Source organism: Sturnira hondurensis, unplaced genomic scaffold, assembly GCF_014824575.4.
Source record: "Sturnira hondurensis isolate 20B ecotype Veracruz unplaced genomic scaffold, ASM1482457v3 Scaffold0021143, whole genome shotgun sequence".
NCBI lineage: Eukaryota > Metazoa > Chordata > Mammalia > Chiroptera > Phyllostomidae > Sturnira > Sturnira hondurensis.
The window spans coordinates 31,461,759-31,489,611 of record NW_028093774.1 but is presented as its reverse complement, the minus strand read 5'-3'; the positions used below and the strand labels follow the sequence as shown (position 1 = coordinate 31,489,611).

The window sequence follows — 27,853 nt, the reverse complement described above, 5'->3', positions numbered from 1 at the left end:
TTTCCCTGTATGCCTAAAGTCGGCATCTTGTTGCAGTTAATGACCCTTTGTCTTTCCTTTTCTGTAAACTACCTTATCTTTGGCCCATTTTTATTCTTTTTTATTAATCTGTAAGAATTATTATGTATTTCTTTACATATTACACATTCTGGATACCCTGCCCATTCTCTAACTGTCTTTTAACTTTGTTGGTGTATTTTGTCATACATTAGTTTTTTATTTTGATGTAGTCCACTAGTAAGTTTGTCTTTTCTTATTCCACACTGTTTTGGGATGATAAAAATGTTCTTGAATTAGACAGTGGTGATGGTTACACTGTCTCATAAATATACTAAAACCCACAGAATCCTACTCTTTGAAATTGTGAACTTTATGATATGTAAATTATCTCAATAATAAAATAAAAAAATAACATTATTAACATTTTGATACCTAGTAGTATAGGTTTCCCTAACATTTTATAAAATTTCTAACTTTAAATCTTTATTTAAGGTCATTTATTAATCTGTTAATGTAATGAATCATACTGACAGATATTTTATAATGCTAAACCATCATAACATTACTTTGAGAAAAGTGAAGATCCGTACTTTTTAGAATTAGTTTAGCTATCCTTTTTGTTATGTTAATTGGTCAATTTTGGTGAATATTGCAAATGAAAATTGAACTGAATTCTGTATACATTAGACACAAAATTTGCTAACTGTATTATTCAGTATGTCCAATCCATGCATGGGCCACATGCAGCCCAGGATGGCTATGAATGTGGCCCAATGCAAAATCACAAATTTACTTAAAACATTTTTTAAAGATTTTTATCTATCTTTAGAGGGGAAGGAAGGAGAGAGGGAGAGAAATATCAATGTACAGTTGCGTCTCGTGCATCTCCTGCTGGGAACTGGCCTGCAACCCAGGCATGTGCCCTGACAGGGAATTGAACTGCGAGCGTTTAGTTCACAGGTCCACGCTCGATCCACTGAGCTACACCATCCAGGCCTAACTTTTTTTTTTTTGCTCATCAGTTTTCATTACTGTTTGTGTATTTAATGTGTGGCCCAAGACAACTCTTCCCCCAGTGTGGTCCAGAGATGCCAAAGGGTTGGACACCTCTGCATATCCTTACTTATTTTTATCTTACTTGATTTTTTTTCTATACTTACTTTGAATAGTATAGAAAACTGCTGGTTTTCTATACTATTCAAAATCTACTCTCCATTTGTGTTTTGATCTAAAAAACAAAAACAAAACCACCTATGTTTCTCAACCATTCCCCAGATAGAGGTTGACATATGAGTAAGTTCTGGCCAATGAAACATTATCATAATTGTTTAAAGAGCTTCCAGGAAAAATCTTTTAAAATGGGACTGGATCAGCTAGCCTTTCTCCTCTTTTTTCCTGCATCAAAAAGTTGAAATGGTCGAGCTTCTGACCATTATGTGACCTTGAGGCAAAAGCTTGGCATTTAAGGATAGCAGGAAAAGAAAACATAGATGGAGCCCGAAAAATAATGAAATTCTGGAGATGGTGCTATCACCCCTGATCGGTGTTCCTGAGTCACTTTAGAATTTAATGGCAGGCAAGAAAAGAATAAATGTATATCTTGTTTAACATTATTATTTCATGGTTTGGTCTTATCATTGTTTCACATACAGCCAAACTCAACCCCTAAACACAGTCAGTACTTTTTTTTGAGAGAGTTAACCTGTTTTAACTGTGAATTTAATTGTTTCTTTTAAATTCTATCCATTATTGCTTTATAAATTTCAAAACTATAATTAGGTACATTAAGGTTATGACTTCTTGGTGAATTATTCTTTTTAAAGATATGAAACATATTTATTCTAATGTTTTTTTAACCCTATTTTATATGGTGTTGTTACATCTGCTTTGGTTTTGTTTGCTTTGCCTGATGTATATTTTCCATCCTTTTATTTCCAGCCTTCATTTGTCAAATTGTTCAAGCTGTTCTGTTTTAAAGGTACGTAACTGTATTTCATTTACATATTCCACTGAAGCACTTATGTCACATTTTTATTATTACTAATTTCTTTAGAACTATTTTTGGTACCTATTTGTTTTCTATTTAAATTGCTTTCTAGTTGTTCTATTTTTCCCCATTCCTGCCTTCCCGTTGAACTGATTTTTCTTTGTTTCATATTTTAAATAGGTGTTTTAAAACCTACACTCCATTTCTGCACAGTTGGTTACCCTTAAATGTTTAACATACATGCATTATTTTACATTCTACCAACCATATAGTTAACCAATATTTGTATCTTCTCCTTAAATCCCATCCCCTAACCAAAAAGAACTTGAGTAAACTTGTTCTCCTCATTTATCTTCCCACCTTCATCCCATATTGATATCTAGAATTTATTTTAGTATCAGATTTATAAGCTTTTATCATTCATACATATTTAGAATTAACAAGTTCCATGAATTAGTTTGGTCACTACTCTGTAACTGTGTGTATTAATTATGAGTTAATGGAAAACAACTATATGTTTCATTGAGAGTTCTCCCCTGGACTATTTTCAGGAAGAAGGAAGGAATAGAGATGTGCCAACCATAAGCTAGCTCTCTGGCTGGTATGCTCCTTGTTTTTCATACCAATCAACAACCATCCAGAGTACAATCTCTCTCTAACCCAAGCTCCTATACTTGCTGCTTTCACTTGGAGACAGTCATGCCAATGTTGATGCCTGGCCAAAGGCAGAAGGATTATGAGATGAACAGGTGTTAAATAAACTAATGACCACTGAGGTAACCCAATCAATCAACATATTCATTGCTCTCAGGCCTATAACTTCTATAAGAGTATTCGCCTATGCAAATCCTGGGCCACAATTTCCCTCTTCAATCCAATCCTGCTTTCCTCCTTCAGAAATGTCTCATAGCTTTTGGTCTACTGGTTATGGGTCTCGGTATTGTAAAATATCTTTTCTATTATTTTTAGGAGTACGTGAGAAGGCTACAGTGTATGCTCAGGCTGCCAAGTTGAAGCTCAAGTTTTATTAGACTCTGAGGTTGTACTAACAGCTGATTTAATATACAGGGTCCAGCACAAATAATGCCCCCTTTTATTACACAACCATAAGCATGTAATTCTGTTACATAACAATATCACGTTCAAGAATATCTTATGACATTTTAGGTGAAATATTCAAATTAAAACTAAAAAATTATTACACCCAAATTACCACCCTACCAACCACACTCAAGCAGGCATTACTTCTGCCAGATCCTGTATTTATAACACACAGACAGACACACAGACACACAGCTTGCCCAAATGTAATATATTCATGACCTCATTTAATGCAAGCAAGTATTTAAGTTATTTTATTTTAAAAAATACCTACCTGTACATTGTTTTCTTTTTGTTTGAAGTCAACATTGGGAAGCTTTGACTGCTTCACAAAACTGTCTTCTTTTTTATCTAGGTTTTAAATGTACTTCAAATAAATTCCAGAAAGAAATTCAAATACCATAACCAAAATTTAACCCTACCTTGTAATTTAAAAAATCAAGTCATATGAATACTTAATGTAAATTAAAATACAGAATTATGAAATTATACAAATCTTAATTCCTCACTATATTATAGTTATTATAATAACTATGACTGTAAAATAAAAACCAGCTGGCAAAACTACTTTTTTATAATGGGGAACCAAATACAGTGGTGATATTAATGACTAGGGGGCAAAATAGCCAATGTATTTAATCTAATACAATGTAGTTAATCGAATCTGCACATCTATTGAGTAAATCATGAATCAAATATTTTAGTGACTAAGTCACAAATATCATTAACACAAGTCTGCTACCCATTTTTAATCATATATATTATAAAACAACTTCTCAAATGAAAATATATAATTAGTCATACTTATCTATCAAAGAGAAAAAAGTTAAGTATAAAAGGCATAAATTGTTTGCTCTCAGAAAAAATCAAAGTGGTATTTTTCTGAGCCTGTATGTTTCTAGTATTGTTTGGTTTTGGTTACACCAAATGATAACTAAAATTACTTCTTCTATTTCTTCTAGGTGTTTGCAAAAAACCCCAAATTTCTGAAAATAAATATTTAGATACTATACCTATAACTCTTGGTTCTGAACATAAAACATTGATTGGTCTGACTAATTTCTGATATTCACTTGAAAGAAGTAATTGACTTTTCTGAGAGGTTTTATTTGACACAAGTCCATGCTGTTCATCTTTTTCAAAAATTCTAAAGAGAAGAGTGAATTACATTAAGTATTAGTGAAGTAAGAAATTAACATGTATTAACAGAAGACGACTTGACTTTGGGTGGTGTACATACAATACAACATACAGATGATGTACTATAGAATTGTACACCTGAAACCTGTATAATATCATTAACAAATGTCACCCCAATAAATTTAATAAATATTTTAAAAAGAGATTAACATATATTAAATCTAGAAGAGATATTTAGATACTATGTAGTTAAATGTCCATATTTCACAGATAAAACTGAGTTTCAGAGAATTTAACAGCTCTCTACCCAATATTATTAAATTACTTAATGGCATCACAGATAAAATACCCCTCCCCTGCTTAAGTCCAGTGTTCTCCTCAGGTATACCACACTCTAACTTTAAGAACATAATCATATTTTTTAAACTTTCCAAACATGCAAGAAATATTTTAAATGAAAATTTTACCTACAAATAGCACGCTTTACATTTTGGAATACTTCAAACTTTAGAAAGAAATAAATCAACTACCATGAATATAGATTAAAGCAATATTACAATCATAAATAAGTCTTTTAAGTTTTTTACTGGAAAAATAACTTCATTGAATTTTTCCTAAGTTAAATAAACAATTTAATTATTAATGGTTAAATAATTTAAGTAAGTACATTATTTGATAACTATCAAAATCTATATTAAGTAAAAATTACTAGTTATGTAAGTTCCCCTCAATATAGACAATTTTATAACATTAAAAATTTGTCAATAAGGACTTCCGCCAAGATGGAGGTATAGGTGGAAACACAGTGCCTTCTCCCACAACCAAGTTTAAAGACAACAAAATTTTAGTAAACAAAACGCAGCCAAAACACAGAAAATTGAACTATACTGAAGTCTGACAACAAGGAACCGTTCAACCAGGTAAGAGGGGCAGAGCCAGCAGTATAGCAGGGTGGGCAGGAAAGATCCCCCAATCCACGCATGCAGGCAGCCATGGGCAGATCCCAGGTGTGGGGTAGCCACGGGCGGACCTAAAGAGGGCACAAGGCGGCAGGCTGACCACAGTCACACATTCATGTGCAGATAAACCAGCAAAGGAGCAAGCAGTGAGACAGACTGCACAGGCTCCAGCTGTGAGAAGCAGCAGAGGGGACCGTCATTGCCCCTCTTTGACCCCCGCCCCCACATACAGCAGCACAACCCAGCCACATGGGTCGCCCCACCCTGGTGAACACCTAGGGCTCCACTCTTCACACGTAACAGGCACGAACAGTCCAAAACATTATGGCTCAAGAAGAACTAAAAGCCCCAGAGCCAGTAACTCTTAAGCGATCAAGAAATAGCCAACCTATCAGATGCACAGTTCAAAACACTGGTGATCAGGATGCTCACAGAACTGGTTGATTTTAGTCACAAATTAGAGGAACAAATGAAGGCTAAACTAAGTGAAATGAAGGGAAATGCACAGGAAACCAATAGTGATGGAAAGGAAACTGGGACTCAAATCAAGGGAGTGGACCAGAGGGAAGAAAAAAATGACCAAACAGAAAAGAATGAAGAAGCAAGAATTCAAAAAAATGAGGAGATGCTTGAACCTTCAGGACATCTTTCAATGTTCCAACATCCAAATTACAGGGGCACCAGAAGGGGAAGAGGAACAGCCACGAGTGGAAAACTTATTTGAACAAATAATAAAGGAGAACTTCCCCAATCTGGCAAAGGAAATACACTTCTGGGAAATCCAGGAAGCTCAGAGAGTCCCAAAGAAGTTGGACCCAAGAAGGAACACACCAAAGCACACCATAAGTACATCAGACAAGATTAAAATGAAGAAGAGAATCCTAGAAGCAGCAAGAGATAAGGGGACAGTCACCTACAAAGGAATTTCTATCAGAATATCAGCTGATCTCTCAAAAGAGACGTTACAGGTAAGAAGGGGCTGGAAAGAAGTATTCCAAGTCATGAAATCCAAAACCTATATCCAAGATTGTTCTATCCAGGAAAGCTTTCATTTAGAATGGAAGGGTGGATAAAGTGCTTCTCAGATAAGGTCAAGTTCAAGGAGTTCATCATCACCAAGCCCTTATTATATGAAATGTTAAAGGGACTTATCTAAGAAAAAGAAGATAACAAATATGAACAGTGAAAGGACAGCAAACTCACAGTGATTAACAACCACACCTAAAACAAAAGCAAACTAAGAGGACAACTAGATCAGGAGCGGAACCGTAGAAATGGAGATCACATGGAGGGTTAGCAACAGGGGAGTGGGAGGAGGAAAAGGGGGGAGAAGGTACAGAGAATAAGTAGCATGGACAGTAGGTAGAAAATAGATAGGGGGAGGGCAAGAATAGTATGGGAAATATAGAATCTCAAGAACTTGAGACATGTGGATACAAACTAAAGGCGGGGAATAGTGGAGGAGGGGGTATGCAGGGTGGAGAGGAACGAAGAGGAGAAATGGGACAACTGTAATGGCATAATCAATAAAATATATTTTTAGAAAATTTGTGAATAAAGTAGAATTCTGTACATTTAACTATTTTTCTCATCAATTTGATTACAAAATTAAAAACATATTACCATGAATGTGAGACAAGAAAGTAATAGATCCAAGAAAGCAGGATCAGGGAAATTAACTTGGGAGAGAAATGGGTCAAAAAATCAGGATAAGAGCAATGGAGCCTCAGGAAAAAAAATTTAAGAATGATAAAGGATAGAGGCAAAAGAGAACAACAGAAAGTTTATCAGAAACAGCAACAGTAATACATGTATTTTTCCATTACACAGTACCAGACAAAATCAATCTTCTTCTAAAAAAAAATGCCTCCATCCTTAATATTGATTTTTATCACCATTTGGATGAGTAACAAGGAAACATATGATGCCACAATCCAGTAGCATTTTGGCTCATCTTCCCGTTCTCTGACAGGTCAAACTGGTGTCAAGGTAATAAAAAGATAAGTACATTGCTGTTCCCACCATTGTTCATATTGGTGACTCCTCATGAAAAACTGAATGAAATATACAACTGACAGATTACAAAAAAAGTGGATATGCTGCTGCTACCCTATTTCTCTCTATAAATTATAGTTGGCTTTACTAAAAATGAGGAAATTTGAAAATCAGTCCATAATATTTAAAAGTATAAATTAATATTTTTCATAAGACATGAATAGAAAATAGCCTGCATAAGAGAATATGCATATGATACTGTGTAAATGTTTGTAGCTTGGGATAGAATATAGAATAAAATTGTTAGATACAGAATATTTGTTCACATAAAATCCCATTTTGAAGTTTACCTATACCTTTCTTTCAATTCCTTTCTTTTTTCTGTATGTTTAGTTTTTTCTTCCAGAGTTTCTGAAAGATTCTTAGTTTCATAAAGTCTTCCAATCTGCTAAAAAGAAAAATGATAAAGTAAAACAATTATCTGCAAAATATTAAGGAACATATGCTCCATCTTAACTAATATGACTGTTCTATATAATCACAAGATTTGTATTTTTAGTAGTATTAGCTTTTGTTTAGTGGAAGTTGATAAAACAAAGTGAAGTTAACAATAAAGACTACTCCTTTAACTTTTCTTTACAACTTCATCAGCAAACCTCGATTTCAATGACCTGCCACCTTCTTTTTTAAAAAGGACAGTCAGAAGCAGACTTCCTGACATACAGACATAGTTACCATATATCAATATTTTAAAGGAAGTCAAATCCACTTTCCTGGCATTACTATGAATGATAAATTACCACCTTTAACACAATTTTTCAGAAAATTTAGAAAATTATCTATTAAAATTTTCTCAAGATCTGGGAAATTTTGGACTTTGATGGGTCCTCATACCTGTCAATAAAAGACACATTTCAATTAATAGCACTAAAAATGTATTCAAGAAAATATCATACACAATTGATCTTAAAAGCTAAACTAGTCCTAGCCCTAGCTTAACTGGAGAGCATTACACTAAGTGAAATAAGCCAGGTGGTGAAAGACAAATATACCATATGATCTCACCTGTAAGTGGAACCTAATCAATAAAACAAACCAATGAGCAACATTCAACCAGAGACTTGGAAATAAAGAACAAACTGACATTGACCAGGGAGGGGGGCAGCGAGTGAGATACTGGAGGAAAGGAGTGGAAGGGGCAAGCACAGAACATGAATAGAGGACTTATGGGCAAGGACAATGGGGGAAACTGATTGTGAGAGTTGGCGGGGGGGTGGGGTAGGAGTCAGCAATGGGGAAAAAAGCAGGACAACTATAAGTGAACAACAATAAATAAATAATAATTATAGTCATAAATTTTCAAGATTGAGTTCTTTAAACTATTTATTGTCTTGTTCTCTTTTTTCTGAGAACATCTGTAGCTCTTTTAATGCCTTTAAATTCCTGTTATTAATGTCTTATTATTTCATCATCTTCTTCAGTCCACAAAGTTAAACAAGTTCCCCAAATCCAGGATTGAATATACTCAATACATTTTGGCTCCAAAGGCAATCAGAGGCCAACAAATTATCATAAGCCTTTGTCCATATTTAGGCTCTTTAGAAATAGCTCTTGTAAGACTGTCAAGTAAACATACTATTACACTTATACATTAATACATATATTAGAGACATATAACAAAATATATACCTGGTTTAAATAATTAATTTCTATTTCCACTCCATCTACTTCTTTCTTCAATTCACATGAAATTTTGGAAAAATTGTTGGCATGTCTAAGAATATCTTGTGTTTTACATCTCAAATGAACCCTTATATGTTAAGGAACTATGTTATACAAATTAATATAGTGTGATATTATTTACATATATGTTCCACATAAGCAATAACCAGTATTAATAACAGTTTCTAAAAACAAAAGTTAGAATAATATAAACATGTGGCAACTGACAATTTGTTGTTTACCTATGTAATATAATATGTTGAGCTTAAAAATAACATTCCATTCAAAATACTTAAGATTTTTTCTCTTAGTTAAATATTTTTACAGGGTCTTTTGGTGCTTCTGTTTCATTTTGTTTTTTACCTATTCATTATGTCATGTGGCATGACTAACAATATACAACCAATTCAAATCCAAATTTAACTTCTTGTGTTTCCATTGTTTATTTTTTCCAAAATCAACATTAAAAATCTACCTGTTTTTGGCTCTGTAAGGTTCATCAGTATACCCTGCAGAATTCAGAAGTGAGTCAGATATTCTACTGGACTTGAACTGCCTGAACTGAATTTATACTAAATTTCAAGTAGAGAATTTCTTAGCTGTTACTAGACATCCTGTATGGTTATTAGCTACTACAATTTCCTAAATTGCTCTACAATCCATTTAGGAAAATTTAAAAATAAATAGGATAGTGAACAAAAACTTCACAGAAAATCTGTCAGACCTTTCTGTATTCTGCCTTAAAATATGACTTATGTACTAGAACATAAAATTTCAGATGAACATTATAATGCTATGCTGTCATCAAAAGTATCAATTTAAAATTTTAGATACAAACATTTAAATCCTCTTCCTACCTCCATCACCTCTTCTTGTTTGCCATGCATTCATACATCTCATCCCATCCTACATCCAATCCCCTGAAACACTGCTGTACCTTTTGCATCTACCACCCTTTGCCCCTTCCCACTGAGAAGTTAAAACACAAATGGGCCGCAAATGAACAACTAAGAACATAATAAGTTAAAATAAAAACATGGAGAGAACAAGCAGCAAAGGAGTAAAAGGAACTTAGGACGAAGCAGTATGAAGAAAGGTAGAATGAAGGATAAAGAAGCTTAGTACAAACAGTGGAGTTATAATCTGATAGGAAAGCATATGAAGGATTGTGGAAATTAGAAGAGGATTAAAGTTCCAAGTTCATCACTAGGGAAGATTTTGACAAACAAATGAGACTTAGACCAATTAAGAATTACTTAAGCATCTAATACAATGCCACTGTATCAGAATGACTTGCTTATATATCTGTCTCTTCTACTAAAAGCTCCTTGCAACAAAACTCTGTATCTTGTTGAGTATCACCTGGCACAAGGCAGGTATTCAGTGACTTTCTATAGATGAATGCATAATTGTGATTTACCTCTTTATCACCTTCCATCCTAACAAATAATAATCAGCTTATTTAATTGGAATTCTTCCTTTGATAAGACAGGGCTAGATGACTTTTTCATTGCTTTGGTTGCTAAGATATGCCACTTAAAGCCAAATACATATGCCACTTTATTCTCATTAAATTTGTGTACTTCTAATCACATATATTAAAACTAACCCCAGATGAATTTTAAAGTAAACTCAAAACAAAGCCATGTGATTTCTCACAGAAACACAATAACAATTAAAATACGAAAATAATACTTATTTAATAAAAATTCTAAGTAGGAATACTGTTGCGGATACATGTGTAATGTCCATTTAATAAGTGATGGAAAGGGAGCAGGCACTGAAAAACAAAATCATATTTTAGACTGGGTCATCATATCCTTTATATTTCATTACAAAGACACGACTGTTAAAATAATATATATTAAAAATGTTAATACCTAGAAATTCCATAAAAATAGTTTCATTCATTTTTAGTTGTTCGGTACATGCCAAAACTCTCTTTTGAATTTCTTCATGTTCTCTTTTCTTCTCATAATATTCACGTGAAAGAGGTGTTTCTGAGTATTTTAGTTTGTATTGCTTCAAAACATCCTTATACTGACATATATAACCATGGTACATTTTTCTGTTAAAATTTTAAAAAATGATATCATTATCACAATAATGTATCTAAAAAACTTTCTAAATATCACTTATTAAGTCTACTAAGTTAATCTAAAACACGAGTGAAATATCTATTTATCCCTGCTTCCCTCAATACTGTTTGCCCTTCAAACTTTTCCTAATTCCATCACATTTTCCAATTTACACTTTTTCTCTACTACCTTAGTTATTCACTCTTTTATTCTCTTTCATTTAAATTCCACTCCTACTATTCTGATGAAACTACCCTTCCCAAGATCACCAAAGATCTAATTCGTCCAATTCAGTGATCTCTTTTTAAAAGGTTCTTTTCCCAACTTCTGGCCAAGATGGAGGCATAGTAGAAACATTGTGCCTCCTCGCCCAACCAAGTTTAAAGACAACAAAGACTTAGTAACAAAACATAACCAACAGACAGAAAATTGAACTGTATGGAAATCTGACAACAACAAACCATTCATCCAGCCTGGTAAGAGGGTTAATAGTCAGTGGCTGGTGGAGAGGGGCGCAGGAAAAAGCGGATGGACTGACCCAGGTGAGCAGGTGGCAGCTGGCAGATCCCAGGCATGGGGTGGCAACAGGTGGACCCAGTGAGGGCGAAAGGCAACTGGCTGACCACGGTCACAGTCACAGGCAGATAAATCAGGTGAAAAAATGGACAGTGAGAGAGCAACTCAGGGCCCTAGTGCTGGGAAATGAAGCCTAAAAGCACCAACTGGGAAAACTTTTGGGGGCTGAGGTGTCAGGAGAGGATCCCAGGCTCACAGAGAGTTCATTGGAGAGACTCACAGGGTCCTAGAGGGTGCACAAGCACACACACCTGGGAACCAGCACCAGAAGGGCCCAATTTGCTTGTGGGAAGCAGCAGAGGGAACAAAAATCCAAGACAGTGCAGAACAAATGCCACTGCCCCTCTCTGACCCCACCCCCACATACAGCAGCACAACCCAGCAACTGTGTCACCTTGCCCTGGTGAACACCTAAGGCTCCGCCCCTCATACATAACAGGTGTGAACAGACCAAAACATTATGGCTCAAGAAGAAGAACAGCTCAAAGCCCCAGAGCCAATACTTCTAAGCGACGAAGAGATAGCCAGCCTCTCAGATGCACAGTTCAAAATACTGGTGATCAGGATGCTCACAGAACTGGTTGATTTTAGTCACAAATTAGAGGAACAAATGAAGGCTAAACTAATTGAAATGAAGGGAAATGCACAGGAAACCAATAGTGATGGAAAGGAAACTGGGACTCAAATCAAGGGAGTGGACCAGAGGGAAGAAAAAAATGACCAAACAGAAAAGAATGAAGAAGCAAGAATTCAAAAAAATGAGGAGATGCTTGAACCTTCAGGACATCTTTCAATGTTCCAACATCCAAATTACAGGGGCACCAGAAGGGGAAGAGGAACAGCCACGAGTGGAAAACTTATTTGAACAAATAATAAAGGAGAACTTCCCCAATCTGGCAAAGGAAATACACTTCTGGGAAATCCAGGAAGCTCAGAGAGTCCCAAAGAAGTTGGACCCAAGGAGGAACACACCAAAGCACACCATAAGTACATCAGACAAGATTAAAATGAAGAAGAGAATCCTAGAAGCAGCAAGAGATAAGGGGACAGTCACCTACAAAGGAATTTCTATCAGAATATCAGCTGATCTCTCAAAAGAGACGTTACAGGTAAGAAGGGGCTGGAAAGAAGTATTCCAAGTCATGAAATCCAAAACCTATATCCAAAATTGTTCTATCCAGGAAAGCTTTCATTTAGAATGGAAGGGCAGATAAAGTGCTTTTCAGATAAAGTCAAGTTCAAGGAGTTCATCATCACCAAGCCCTTATTATATGAAATGTTAAAGGGACTTATCTAAGAAAAAGAAGATAACAAATATGAACAGTGAAAGGACAGCAAACTCACAGTGATTAACAACCACACCTAAAACAAAAGCAAACTAAAAGGACAGCTAGATCAGGAGTGGAACCATAGAAATGGAGATCACATGGAGGGTTAGCAACAGGGGAGTGGGAGGAGGAAAAGGGGGGAGAAGGTACAGAGAATAAGTAGCATGGACAGTAGGTAGAAAATAGAAAAGGGAGAGGGCAAGAATAGTATGGAAAATATAGAATCTAAAGAACTGTGACACATGGACATAAACTAAAGGTGGGGAATGGTGGAGAAGGGGGTGGGCAGGGTGGAGGGCAATGAAGGGGGGGAAATGAGACAACTGTAATGGCATAATCAATAAAATATATATAGAAAAATAAAAATAAAAGGTTCTCTTCCCAATTAACATTGTAGAACCTAGTTCTCTCGATCACTTCCTGAATTTCTATCTTCCCTGAATTCTGAGCCTCTATTCTCCCAAATTCAGTTACCTCTATAATTTTGCTTTTTTAAAGTACATTTTGATTAGGCTATTTATTGCAGTTTTCCCATTTTTAACTAAGCTTTTTAAATCTTCAATTATCTAAGTCAAAATTGTTATATAAAGTCTTGCTCTATGTGTTACAACTGTGTGACACAATCATTCTTGTATACACTAAAATTAATTTAGAAAGAAAATTTCAGCAGTTTGGAAAAACTCCTCCATACCATCTCAGGTAGAGGTGGGTGGACATCTATTTAGGTACAAGTCTTGAATGAGACCATTAATTCTTGCAAAAGGATATTAACTCTTCCTTCTCACTTGATCTCTGATCTAAAGTAGGGGTTCGTTTACTTGATCTTTGGGCTAAATTTAACAGGCCACCTGTTTTTTGTATGGTCCATTAGCTAAAAATTGTTTTTATATTTTTAAATGACTTGAAAAAATCTAAAGAATATAGTATTTTGTGACACATTAAAGTTATATGAAATTCAAACTCTAATGTCTATCAAGTTTTACTGGAACACAGTCACCCATTATCATATTGTCTAAAGTTGCTCTTCCACCACACCACCAGAACTCAGTAGCTACAATGGAGACTGTATAGCTCACAAAGCCTAAAATATTTACTATCTGGCCCTTTACAATAAAGTTTGCCAATCCTGATCCACATTACTGAAAATGTTCAATTCAGTTCATTATAGAGAACATATTCTTGGATCCTCTTTTTACCCAATTCTTATCAAATACTTAGTTTCAAGAAATAAGTCATAGAAAATATTCTAAAAATATATAATCTCACATCCCTCAAAATTTTATAAATTTTCTAAATCAAGCCATACTATATGGAGGAATTTCTTAAAAGATACTATAATGATTATTTCACCTCATCATATGAGAAAAGAACGAGTATTCATAAATTGATTATATAGTAAGAAGAAAAGTAAGGATAACATCCTTATACTGGGTAGTAGGTCTGAATGTTAAGAACATTATAATTTCTTAATATTACTGAATTGTTCCTTTAACAAAATAAAGGTGTTCAGATCCCAAACAAGATCCTATTCCTCTAAATGCATATTTGCTAATTAAGTGCTCATTGAGGGAAATGGTCCAGAAAAGAGGGAAATACTGGTAAGATAATTGAGTCTGAGTCACTGGGTTCTGATGAGAGTAGCATACCACATCTATCCTGTTCATATTATATCTTCATGTCCACTCCTCTAATATACTCTATACAGGAACTCTGATAGAGACTAGCATAGCCAAGTCATGATTCAAGAAGAGTCATTACTATCTCATCTGTTTCCAACAACACTCATCTCTGTGAATGCCTGGAATGGGGATAGAAGGTTAGGAGAAACAGGAGCTGGTGCTTCTACTTCTTTCATTACCCATGATACCAGTAAATAGACTCTTTTCCTTTTATAAATGCCTGGTGTTGAGTCATCAATTTAATCACCCATGTGGATCATTTAATAAAGAAAAAGGTAGTTGTTTTCATTTTAACAAGCAGCTCTGGCAAACTAAGAAGTCATCCACAACAAACACTATCAGAAAAGTACATATTTGGGCTGCTTTGTGTTAGACCCTGACAGAACAATTTTAAAAATTTTTATAACCAAGGCTTGCATTAACAGATGTTACCAGAAGTAATACTAAATATTTTGGAGAGGATATTGAAGACACTCATTTCCACATTGTACAATTTCCCCTTCATGAGAACTGAGGGGAGAAATTTCTTTCAACTCCTGGTACACCCCCACAGAAAAAAATCTGCTCATCTCAAACAATTGAACTGTTTTTTAAATGAATACTCTGAATTCCAAACTGATTGCATTCCCATAATGCCTTGACTACTACTAGGAATTTCAAAGCCTAATTTATGCCTATTATCTAACAAATATGCAAAATAATGTAGTGATAGTATAAATTTCTATCCTGATCAAAGTCTTCATCTTTCTAAATTATCCTTACTTCCCTGTAGCCTTGATCTTTACATTTAGTTTTCTTTTAACACTATGGTACTATTTATACAAATTACTTCAAATCATTTTTGGATTTAACCAAGGTCTATATAATAGTCTTCTTTACTAATTCTACCCTCTGCCTATTCCCTGAATGGTCATGTATGACAGCTTTCTCTTATTTTTGCTCTATACATTTGCCTGGGCAATCACATTTATAATTTTTGCTCTATATATTTCCTTGAGCAATCTCATTTATTTCCATGATTTCAAATGCTAATACAGTCCAAATCTATATCTCAATCTCCACTTTCTTTTAAGACCCATTTTGAATAACAGGGTACTGCACTCCAGATTGAGTGTGTGTCTTTAATTAAAGTATAAAGTAGGAATGGTATAAGCAAGTTGGCAGAACAAAAGGTCTGTCATGCATATCACCCCCCCCAATAATTTGGCATTCATCCATGGAAAAAAGTGCCTTTCAGGGAGTTTTGGGATCCAGGTAGGAGACCATGAAATCTCATGCAGTCTAAGACTAAGGAGAGGCAGGCTCACATACTGGTGGCTAACGTTGTCCTAGCTACCAACCTAGAAATGGCTCCATACTCTTGAGAACTCAGCTATAGCCCCATTTGGTTTTGAGTCTGCGACCAGTACCACACACCAAGGGACCTAGGAGGAGTCACAGCAGCCAGTGTTTCAGGTATGGAGACAATGGTGCTGGCTGTGGGCCCTGAAGTGGCTCTAGTCCCTCATGGTTACAGTCCAAAAGTCACTGGAGGTACACCTGCCAAATTCAGTCAGACTGTAGGTTCTATATGGGTCCTGAAACTGGCCTCCAGCCTATCCCCACCACAATCACCAAAGAGTCCCGCTGGCACAGGGACCAAGCAGTAATGACTCCTGTCTGTGCCTCTGAAGATCCTAAACTTGGTTCTAGTCCCCTCACAGCCAGTTTGTTAGCACTAGTGCAAGTCCAGGGTCCCTGGGGGAGACACTCCTATCTGCCCCCACCATGGATCTTGAAAGCTCCTATACTTGGCCCTAAGCCCCTTACAGCCAAAGGCTGCTTGCAGATCTGATAGCCCAAGGACCCAGAAGGAGAATGGGATCATATATTCAAAGTGCTGAAAGAAAAAAATGGCCAACCAAGAATACTATATCCAGCAAAACTGTCCTGAAGAGATAATGACCTTCTCAAACAGACAAAAGGAAAGTGAATTCATCACCACAAGACCTGCTTTACAAGAAATACTAAAATGAGTTGATCAAGTTGAAATCAAGGACACTAAGTAACAATATGAAAACATAAAAATATAAAATTCAATGGTAAAAGTGAATATAAAGTCAAATTCAGAATACCACAACACTGTAATGATACTATGAAAATCATTTCATTTTATAATATAAACACTTAAAAATAATATCTATAATAATTTATTAATGGATGCATGATATAAAAAATGTACAGTATGGCATCAATGGCATAAAATATGTGTGGGAAAGAAGTAACAATGTGGTCTTTTATCAGCATATAACAGCCTGTTATATCTGTAAGATGTTCATGGTATTCACATACTACAAAACTCTACAGCAGATACACGAAAGAGAAAGTAAGGAATTATAGTATATCGCTATAAAATATAAATCACAAAGGAATACAGCAAGAGATGAAGAAACAAATGAATTGAAAAAAAGACACTCAGAAAACAATTAATAAAATGACAATATTAAATCTTTTTTTAAAAAGATTTTATTTATTTATTTATCTTTAGAGGGGAAAGGAGAGAGGGAGAGAAACATCAATGTACGGTTGCCTTTGGTGTGTCCCCTGCTGGGAGTTGGCCTGCAGGAAACCGGCCTGCAACCCAGGCATGTGCCCTGACTGGGAACCGAACTGCAATCCTCTGGTTCGCAGGCCTGTGCTCAATCCGCTGAGCTACACCAGCCAGGGCCCACAATATTAAATCTTTACCTATTGATAACACTTATAGACTCAATTCAAAAGACAGAGAAGAGCTTGATGGATTTTAAAAACAAGATCCAACAATATGCTGCCTACAAGAAAGTTATTTTAGCTTTAAGGACACACATAGGCTAAAACTGAAAAACTGGACAAAGATATTTCATGCAAATAGTAACCAAAATAGAGCAGAAGTGGTTATACTTATATAAGATATAACAGACTCTCAGTCAAAATCAGTTGCAAGAGACAAAGATGATCATTATGTAATAATGATTAAAAGGTCAATGCATGAAATGGATATAATCATCATATATACTTTTTTCCCCACACTGGAACACCTAAGTATTCAAAGGAAATGTTAACAGAACTGAAGGGAGAAATAGAAAGCAATACAATAATGGTAGAGGTTTTCAATACCCCACTTTCAACATTGAAAAGATCATCCAGATGGAAATTAATAAAGAAGCAGCAAACCTGAATAACACTATAGACCAAATGTACCTGACACACACAGGACAATCCATCTAACATCACCAGAATGCACATTCTTCCCAAGACACACAGAATATTCTCCAGGATCATATAAGGGCCACAAAACAAGCCTTAACAAATTTAAGAAAATTGAAGTAAGGCTTCCAGCCAAGATGGAGGCCTGGGTAGATACATTTTGCTTCCTCAGAAACCAAAAGAAGGATAACAAATTTAAAAACAAAAATTAACCAGAACTGTCAGAAAATCAAACTGTATGGAAGTCCAACAACCAAGGAGTGAAAGAAGAAACATTTATCCACACTGGTAGGAGGGGCTGAGACAAGCAGCTTAGGCAGAAAGGATTTGTGGCAAGGTGGTGGCTAAAGGACCAGGGCAGGCAAGATGGTAGCTGCTGGTGGACCAGGCAGACCCACATTTTCGTGCAGATAAACCGGGAGGAATGACTCGGGAGTGAGAGAGACAATGTAACCCAGGGTTCCAGCACAGGATAAAGCCTCAAAACCTCTGATTGTAAAAACCTTATGGGGGTTACAGCAGCAGGAGAAACTCCCAGCTTCACAGGAGAGTTCATTAGAGAGACCCACCTGGGTCCCAGAACATACACAAATCTACCTACCCAGGAATCAGTACCAGAAGGGCCCAACTTGCTTGTGAGTAGTGGGGGAAGTGGCTGAAAGCGGGGCAGAAGAGGAGCAAGCAGCAATGTTCCCTCTCAGACCCCTTATCCACATATACCACTACAAAAAAACAACACGGGTTGCCCCAACCTGGTGAACACCTAAGGCTCCGCCCCTTACTATATAACAGGTGTGCCAAGACAAAAAAAATGTATGGCCCAAATGAAAAAATAGATCAAAGCTCCAAAAACAGAACTAAGCTTCAAAGAGACAGCCAACCTATCAGATGCAGAGTTCAAAACACTGTTAATCAGGGTGCTCACAGAAATGGTTGGGTATAGTTGCAAAATAAAGAAGTGAAGGCTATGCAAAGTGAAATAAAGCAAAATATACAGGGAACCTACAGTAAAGGGAAGGAAACCTACAGTGAAGGGAAGGAAACCAACTCAGATCAACGATTTGGACAAAAAGGAAGAAATAAACATTCAACCAGAACAGAATGAAAAAACAAGATCCTGAGAAACAATGAAGTTGGAGGAATCATGCTACCTAACATCAAACTATACTATAAAGCCATAGTAATCTAAACAGCACGGTAGAGAGCCCAGAAATAAACCCACACCTTTATAGTCAATTAATATTTAACAGAGGAAGCAAACATATAGAATGTGCTAAAGATAGTTTATTCAATAACTGGCATTGGGAAATTGGATGATTATGTGCATAAGAATGAAACTAGACTACCTTCTTATGCCACACACAAGAAAGAATTAAAAATGGGTTAAAGGCTTAAATATTAGATGTGAAACCATAAAAATCCCACAAGAAAACATAGGCAGTAAAATCTCAGATATTGCTCATAGCAATATTTTACCGGACATATTTCCTGAGGCAAGAGAAACAAAAGAAAAAATAAACTGGGACTATAGCAAACTACATCCACAGCAAAGGCAACCATCCACAAATAAATGAACGGCAATGGGAGAACGTATTTGCCAATACATCCAATAAAGGGTTACTGTCCAAAATTTATATAACTCAACACCAAACTCCCCCTCAAACCCCCAAACAATTCAATTTAAAAATGGACAAAAAACCTAAATAGACACTTTTCCTAAAACCTAAATGAGGGCATACAGATGGCCAATAGATATATGAAAAGATACTCAATGTCACTAATCACCAGAGAAATGCTAATTAAAACCACAATGATGTATCACCTCACACCAGTCAGAATGACTATCATCAATAAATCAACAAACAAATGCTGAGAGGATGTGGAGAAAGGGGAGCCCTTTTGCACTGTTGGTGAGAATGCAGACTGGTGCAGCCACTGTGCAAAGCAACACAGAGATACATCAAAAAATTAAAAGAGGATCTGCCTTTTGACCCAGCAATCTCACATCCGGGAATACACTCAAAGAAACCCAAAACACTAACTCAAAAGAACATAAGCATCCCTATATTTACTGCAGCATTATTTACAATTGCCCAAATATGGAAGCAGCCCAACTGTCCATCAATAGATGAATGGATAACATAATTATGGGACATTTACACAATAGAATATTACTGGGCTAGTTAAAAAAGATTTTACCCTGTGCACAGTGTGGATGGACCTAGAAAACATTATGCTAAGTGAAACAAGCCAGTTAGAGAAAGACAAATACCATAGGTTTTACTCATCTATGGAATCTTAAGAACAAACTGAACTAACAAACAAATTAGAGACAGACTCATAAAGTGCAGAATGACAGCTCTGGTTAGGGTTAGGGATGGAGGGATCAAGCAAAAGGACCCATGGACAACAGTATGGTAATTGCGGGGGCAGGTATAAGGGAAATAAATGGTAATGAAAAACAATCATTAAAAATAGATTAAAAAGTAAATGTAAAAAAATTTTTAAAATCATGTTATACATCTCAAACTCATGTTATATGTCGATTATATCAATAAGGCTGAAGAAAATATAGCAAAACTATAAGACAAAATATAAAATGGTTACTGCTTTCATCCAATTATGCTAAAAATAAAACCACTTCAATTACTAAAATTAAGTTAAATTATAATGCTTTACATGTGTGTTCAAAATCCCTTGTCTGTTTCATTATATTCACTAATTACATTTAGTCCCCAAGATGAGGTGATTTTACACACATAATAAAATAAACAACGCAAATGTTGGTGTTTCTCCATCAGATTATAATACCCCACTAAATTAGCTTTCTGAAAAGCCTAAGTTTGATATAAAATACCTTTCGAAAGTCAATATGGGTATCCCCTGATTTTTGTAAGTTCACATTACACCACTTCACTTTTACAAATGACCTACATTAGTACCTGTTTTTCCTCACCAAAATAAATCCAAAGAGAATTTTTGATTTTACACAAGAAAGCAAAAAGCAAAAATAGCAGTTACCACTTGTTTTACAAAGAGCCATTATAAAGGCAGCCCACACCTAGCAGCAAGACTGGCACTGCCAAGCTCTTTCCCCAGGAACTACATTCAGCATCTCAACATCAGGCCACCATACCTTTGAACTGTGTATGTGAGCATGTGTGCTTTATTTCAATTTACTCTTCTATACTGTGCATTCCTGTTTTTACTACATGTCAGTGTCATTGTAGGTTTTAAGTGCTATTTGGTATGATTTAATAGATTGTTTTTTAGGTATGGAAATGCTAAAAAATGTTTCCATATAAATTGATGGTAACTGAGAAATGCCATTTCGGCGTACAAAAGGTTTCATAAGAATGCTCTACTTTCAGGTACTGGGGAAAACCTATACACCAAATTTTTCCTAAGCTAAATCTACAGCTAACCATTCCCTGAGATGTTTGCCCATAACAATTCAGTCATAATTGAAGCACCATTAATTAAAGCACTCTGCTATAACAATTGCTGCTAATCTAAGGACATATCTAAACAAATACGGGATTCGACAGAGCTATATAACAAGTAGGTCGGCCTCCTATAGCACCCCAACAGTCCAAAACCCTGGCTTTACTTTAAAAGCAAATAAAACAACTTCCATCTACAAAATTTCTGCATTTTTTAATTTACATTTTTACAAAGTATATTCTATTACTACGTATAGACTTGATGAGCTTAAATTAATATATGTACTGTACTTGTCTTTTTCAATTGTTTCTTGATAAATAGTAAATCGGTCTTGCATATAGTGTTCATGTTTATGAAAAACATCACATGTTGGCTTCCAGCTATGGGAAAAAATATTATAATTAGCATTTCAGAATGACAAACAAATGGTAAGAGATAATGAAAATAAACATAACCACTTAAAAATAAACAAATCTTTCTCTTCCTGGAAAAATCAAGCTTCCAAAAAGAAAAATATTCCCTTCTCCTATCACCCTGCCACCACCACTATCACCCCTCATGAAATAATAACTGTGCTCAAATAAGTATCATTATCTGTTCATTTTTACATAAAACCTGTTTTGGAACCACAGCTAGGAAAGCAGCAACTGTAACAGGGCTGGACTATGTATTGCTATGGCATTTCTAGCATATACTCTGCAACACCTCAACATCATACTCCTAAGATTTTGGTTAAGAAATTATTTTTGGCCCTGACTGGTGTGACTAAGTAGGTTGAGCACTGTCCTGCAAACTGAAAGGTCACAGGTTTGATATTCTATCAGGGCACATGCCTGGGTTTCGGGCCAGGTCCATGGTTGGGATCATGCAAAAGGCAACAGATGTTTCTCTCAGAAGTTGATGTTTCTCTCCCTCTCTTCCCCTCTGTCTAAAAATAAGTAAATAAGATCTTTTTTAAAAATCTTTTGGAGTAAGCATTCGAAGTGTTAAGATAAGGGCTAAAGAGAGTCTTTTTTCTCCTTTGAAACGTAAAAAGTCAGGTTGTGACACCCCCCTGAACTAAGAAAGAAATCAGGCCAAAATGAATTATAAAATCAGATTGTAAGAATAAAATAAATACTCATCTTATACATTTTTTATTACATGACTTGAAAAATGTTACCAATGTGAAAAACCTAGAATTAACAATCATCATGGCAGCTTCCACCCTAAGTATTGTTCAAATATTTCCTCTAGTTTCTTTTTCTAATCTTTTTTTTTAAGACTCAAAAAGTATAACTGTCTACTTTGGGAACACAGAAAATCACCCATATTCTCAACACTGAAAAATAAGTACTGCTATTTTTAATGAATTGTTTTCTTTTGCCTTTTATATCATTTTGGGTGTTTTTCTTTTTAATCTATATGTAGTCATATTTATCCATTTCCTACATAATTTCTACTTTTGGTGACATATTTAGAAAGGTTTTCTTTTCTTAAAGATTATACAATCACCTGTATTTTCTTCTAGTACTTTCATGAATTCATATTTCATATTTAAATTTATATTTTAAGGGTTTTATTTATTTATTTTTAGAAAGGGAACAGAAGGGAGAAAGAGAGGGAGAGAAACATCAATGTGTGGTTGCCTCTCACACACCCTCTACTGGGGACCTGGGCTGCAACCCAGGCACGTGCCCTAGACTGAGAATCCAACCAGCAACCCTTTGGTTTGCAGGTGGGTGCTCAACTAAGCCACATCAGCCACGGCTCACATTTAAATTTCTAAAGCAACACGCTGACATCATGAACTACAAGTGTTCACGGTATTAAAATCAACAGATCCTACTAACTGTCCTCAGAACCCAGCCGAGATTAAATTGTGAAATACAGTACATCTAGGACACAGCAGGTTCTAAGGAGAAACTATCAGTTCTTTTCCAGCACCCACTGCAGTTAGTTGATGGTAGAACCTACTAAAATAAAAATCTAAGTCAAAAAGAAATATGAAAAGAAAAATTTCAACAATATAGTCTTCTATTGACCTGATAGCCAAAAAATTTAAATATTCCTAATTCCTGTGTTGGTAAAAGTGTGATAAAATAGAAATCCTCATAGATTGTTGGTGGGAATATAAGTTAGTATGACCTTTTTAGAGAGCAGTTTGGCATTATCTACCAAATGTTTAAATGTGCATATTCTCTGACCTAGCAATCTAACTTCTAGAAGTTCATTCTATAGCAATAGGTCTATAAATGTAGAAGGTACCTGTACATGTCGCTTATAATAGAAAAAAACTGGAAACAACCTAAATGCCTATTAATAGAAGAATGATCAAATAATTCAGGATACATCAATACTATAAAATACTATGAAGCTGCTAAAATGAAATTTATACATAATCACTACATATATAATACATTTATATTACATATTGTTAAATTTAAAAACAAGTTGAAGAATATGTACGGTATGATCCCATCTTTGTAAAAAAGAAAGGATATGTAGATAGATGTGTATATAAGTATATGCAGTAATGATGTTGAATATTTATTAAAAAGGTCTGACAAGATACTCATAACTGTTAAGAGTGATTACTACAAGGAAGAGGACAGAGTTGAGGGTTGGGGACTGCAGGCAGGGAAAATCTTTTTTACTCTGTATGTTTGTATAGTTTTTGAATTTTTATATTAGGTATGTATTACTTTTATAAAAATTTAAAACTAATATAAAAAACAATGGGTTAAAAACAAAAAAGGCTTGTTAAAATTTTGAATAACAAAATATTTTAGAACAAATCATTCTAAAGTATAGTTTCTAATACAATGACAATGGTTCACATAAAGTTAAATACAAAAAGCTAACATTTTAAAAGTATTTGTAATATACAATAAAGTTTCATTAACAAGTCTTTATTTCAAAATATGCATGTCTTATAATGGATTTAACCACTAGAATCCTGAGCCTGAAGCTATGTCAAAAGAATTCTCAACATACTGAATTATTTTAATTTTGAAAAACTACTAATTTTAGGTGAAGTTTCACTACACAAAAATAAGATCTTGAAAATTCAAAGTTATAAATTATTTCAAATTTATTTATGTAATAGAAATTTTACATACTGAACCTAATGAGATCTGAATTAAAGAGCTCTTACAGCATTTCTATTTTTCTTTTAAACCTCTTGTGATTCCTTCTTACAAGGCAATTAAGACTTACTTCATCATTGTGCTAATATAAAATACTACTTTAAACCAGCAGTTTTTATAAACTCAGGAACATTTAATAAAAGGATATAGTAACAATTTCCAAAAGCACTTTTCTTCAAATACTCACTTACTACAGTTGTCTTTGATTTCCTTACTGTGTTTACAGTAATAACCAATTTCCTCATCTGTTGTATTTATAGTTTCCTGTATCTTACAAATAGTTGCTTTATGTTGTTTAATATCATCAAAGCTTTCTGAAAAGAGGAAATATTAATTTTCTTAAGGTAGAAATCATAAATTAAAAAACAAATAGAATAGAAAAATAAGTTATGGCAACTTACCTAAAAGGAAGACAACCAGAGAACAGAAAGGAAATGAGCTTGAGATGGGAAGGGCCCTATATTGAAAAGCACAGAACCAGAGCCAGGCTTGTCCCTATACCCAGAAGCTAAGGATTTGTGTTTGGGATTGAAGAGAAATTAAACATCCTCTTTATTGTAAAAGGCTAGAGTAAGTGATATCTAAGATCAGTGGTATCTTATGATGCCATGAGTTCATGTTAAAATTATATCCATTATGAAACTAACATAGGAGTTTTGTTTTTGACAAATTTCTATTAATCAATTCAATGTCATTCAATTAATTGTTAAATGCACCTTCAACTGGCTTTTTATTAGTGACTAAAACAAGATAAAAATACAGTTTCATAAAAAGATAAAAGTAAATGTTAATACTCTGTATTCATTTTTTGCAGAAAAGATAATCAAATTCTACCTTTTCAAAACTATTAAGAAATTAATGATTCTATTTTCTTTTGATGGTTTTCCTGTAGAACCTTGAAATACTATATTTACATAATTTGTTTTGTCATTTCACTCCTATTTTCAGTATCATTATTCCCAAAAAGTGGGGCATTAATGCATCAATCCTGGCCCCTGACTGAATCAAATATTTGAAATAACCTGTGATACTTGAAAAAAACTGACATATTTTCAACTGCTCTTAAAGGGTCATTTCAGCTCATAGCAATATTCAACACAAATTAAATACTGAATTATAACCCCAATGTTCCCTTTCCCATTGGATCTGAACACCGGTCTTGGCAGTCATAAAAGGAAGAAAAGTAATACTGAAGTTAGCCTCACAGCTCTGTAGCATGTGGGCTGGTTTCAAACAAGGTTAATATATATATATATATATATATATATATATATATATATGCACAGATTATAAAATTTTATTATTGAAAAATCTGTACTTCGGATAAATAGCTCGTTATTAGGCCCTGGCTTGTGTGGCTCGGATGGTTGGAGCTTCATCCTGTGAACTGAAAGGTCACAGATTTGATTCCTAGTCAGGGCACATACCTAGGTTTCAGGTTCAATCCCTGGTCCGGGTGACGCGGGGAAGCAACTGGTTAATGTTTCTCCCTCATGTCAATGTTTCTCTCCCTCTCTCTCTCCCTCACTTCTCTTCTAAAATTAATAAGCATGTCCTCGGGTGAGGATAAAAAACATAACTCATTATCAGAACTAAATAGAATGGCACAAAAGTTATTATTCCAACTATAAGTTACCCTAAGCAAGATGGCTGCACATTACCTTATATGCCATAAAAAATTAAAAACTGAAACATCTTTATCATGCAAAACGACTTACTATTAATTCGGTGAATCATGTCTTCTTTAGTGCTTATATCTTGCTCATACTGAAAAACTAAAATAAAGAATTCTTTTTTTACTTCGCTTCTTGTTTAAACAAATGATAATACAAATAGTTATGTATGTCTTTATTTTTATTTTATACCTACCAAATTCTAGCAAAAGTCTGTCCAAGCTGACAAACAGGCTGTCATTCATTTTGGATGCTGTGTTTAAAAAAAAAATTGTAAGGATGGATTTTCTGAGCTCATATGCAAAACAGCACATATTAAGTAACAACTTTGTTAACATAGCATTATTACAGAAAAAACATGAATGGAGCAACAACTGGGGAGAGGAGAGACCCACTCAGCTCAGTACTGAGTCTAGACCTAGTAAGCACTTTATTTTTTAAAGATTTTATTTATTTTTAGAGAGAGGGGAAGGGAAGGAGAGACGGAGAGAAACATCAATGTGTGGTTGCCTCTCCCACGAGCCCCCTACTGGGAACCTGGCCTGCAACCCAGGCATGTGCCCTGACTGGGAATCGAACCTGCGACCCTTTAGTTCACAGGCCCGCGCTCAATCCACTGGGCCACACCAGCCAGGGCGGCACTTTAATCAAACCTTGTTGAAGGCGGCTTCATTACAAAGTTCTGAAGGAGCCTTCAAATTGCTTATACATGGTAGTCACTGAATATTCTAGAGGCTGCAGACACCCAGATTCCTCAAAAGGATACGCCTTATAAAATAAATATTCATAAAATGAATTATGTCCTTTCTCGGTATGTCCTACTAGGAATAGCAAGATTCCTACAGGCCCAGTGTGATTTCCCTCTTAGAATTCACCACCAAGAATCCAAAAGACGAACCAGAGGATCGCGGTTCGATTCCCAGCCAGGGCAGATGCCTGGGTTGCAGACCGGTTCCTTGCAGGCTAACTACCAGCAGGGGGACGCACAAAAGGCAACCATACATTGATGTTTCTCTCCCTCTCTCCTTCCCCTCTAAAGATATATAAATAAATAAAATCTTTAAAAAAAAAAAAAAGAATCCAAAAGACGGAGGCTTCCACAGACCGGCCAAGTCGCTTTACAAAACGCGCCCGAGGCAGGCTTCGCGCGCCTGCTCCCCCGCCGGCGAGCGCCGCTTCCCGCGCGTCCCGAGGCGGCCAGTCCGCTCGACGGCCGGCGTGCTCTCGGCCTACTCGCTCCGCCTCCCTCGCCCGGGCCGCCCCACTCCCACCACGCGGCGCCCGCGGCTCCCGGCGGCCGCGTGCGTCCCCGGAACGCGACCACCGACCGAGTGTTCTCCGGAGACAGGGCCCACCAGCCCAGCCCCGGCCCTCACAGCCCCTGCCCAGGGTGACCACCGCACTCAGCTCCCATTCCTGCCAACCTCAACGGCCGTCGGCGACCCGAACGTCCACTCCCTTCCCTCTCCCGCCCCAGAATCCACTTCGAGTCAAATTCTAGGGGCGCGAAGACGAACCCCAGAACAGAACACCGGTCCCGCCCAGGCCCCAGAGGCCAGTGGCGGAGCGGCAGATCGCGCCGAAGAGCGAGCGCCCAGCCCCAGTCCCGCGAGACCAGCGCTGCGCGGTCACACGGGCCTCCGTGCGGAGCGTGAACCCGGCCGCTGGGGACCTGCTGGCATCCGGAGGATCCCTAAGTCGAGGCGGGGTGGGAACTTGTCAGGGACTCTCCAGTTTTCTCGAAGAAAGTGGTTTTTCAGAGTCTGCTCATTCCTCTTTTAACGGGTTTTAAAACGTTTAGAGAACAGCAATAACATT

The 27,853-nt window shown here is 36.0% G+C and overlaps 1 protein-coding gene and 1 non-coding gene across 4 annotated transcripts in view; one reads left to right on the top strand and one right to left on the bottom strand.

The window, feature by feature from the left end:
- The window catches only part of CUNH14orf39 (chromosome unknown C14orf39 homolog), a 55,934-nt gene extending 28,375 nt beyond the window's left edge, over window positions 1-27,559 (bottom strand). For all 3 annotated transcript variants that reach the window (XM_037031307.1, XM_037031308.1, XM_037031309.1), the window contains exons 1-11: window positions 27,460-27,559; window positions 26,232-26,288; window positions 26,081-26,137; window positions 24,550-24,676; window positions 21,525-21,614; window positions 10,785-10,972; window positions 10,642-10,684; window positions 8,872-8,992; window positions 7,539-7,630; window positions 4,102-4,235; window positions 3,363-3,439 (exon numbers count right to left, since the gene is read on the bottom strand). In XM_037031307.1, the coding sequence (XP_036887202.1) occupies window positions 3,363-3,439; window positions 4,102-4,235; window positions 7,539-7,630; window positions 8,872-8,992; window positions 10,642-10,684; window positions 10,785-10,972; window positions 21,525-21,614; window positions 24,550-24,676; window positions 26,081-26,137; window positions 26,232-26,280 (978 nt within the window). In that variant the 5' untranslated portion in view covers window positions 26,281-26,288; window positions 27,460-27,559. The remainder of the gene's footprint in view (window positions 1-3,362; window positions 3,440-4,101; window positions 4,236-7,538; window positions 7,631-8,871; window positions 8,993-10,641; window positions 10,685-10,784; window positions 10,973-21,524; window positions 21,615-24,549; window positions 24,677-26,080; window positions 26,138-26,231; window positions 26,289-27,459) is intronic.
- Window positions 25,482-25,601, top strand: LOC118977004 (small nucleolar RNA SNORA61). Its single transcript, XR_005064413.1, has one exon. It is a non-coding gene; the product is annotated as a small nucleolar RNA SNORA61 (small nucleolar RNA).
- Window positions 27,560-27,853: the final 294 nt, after the last annotated feature.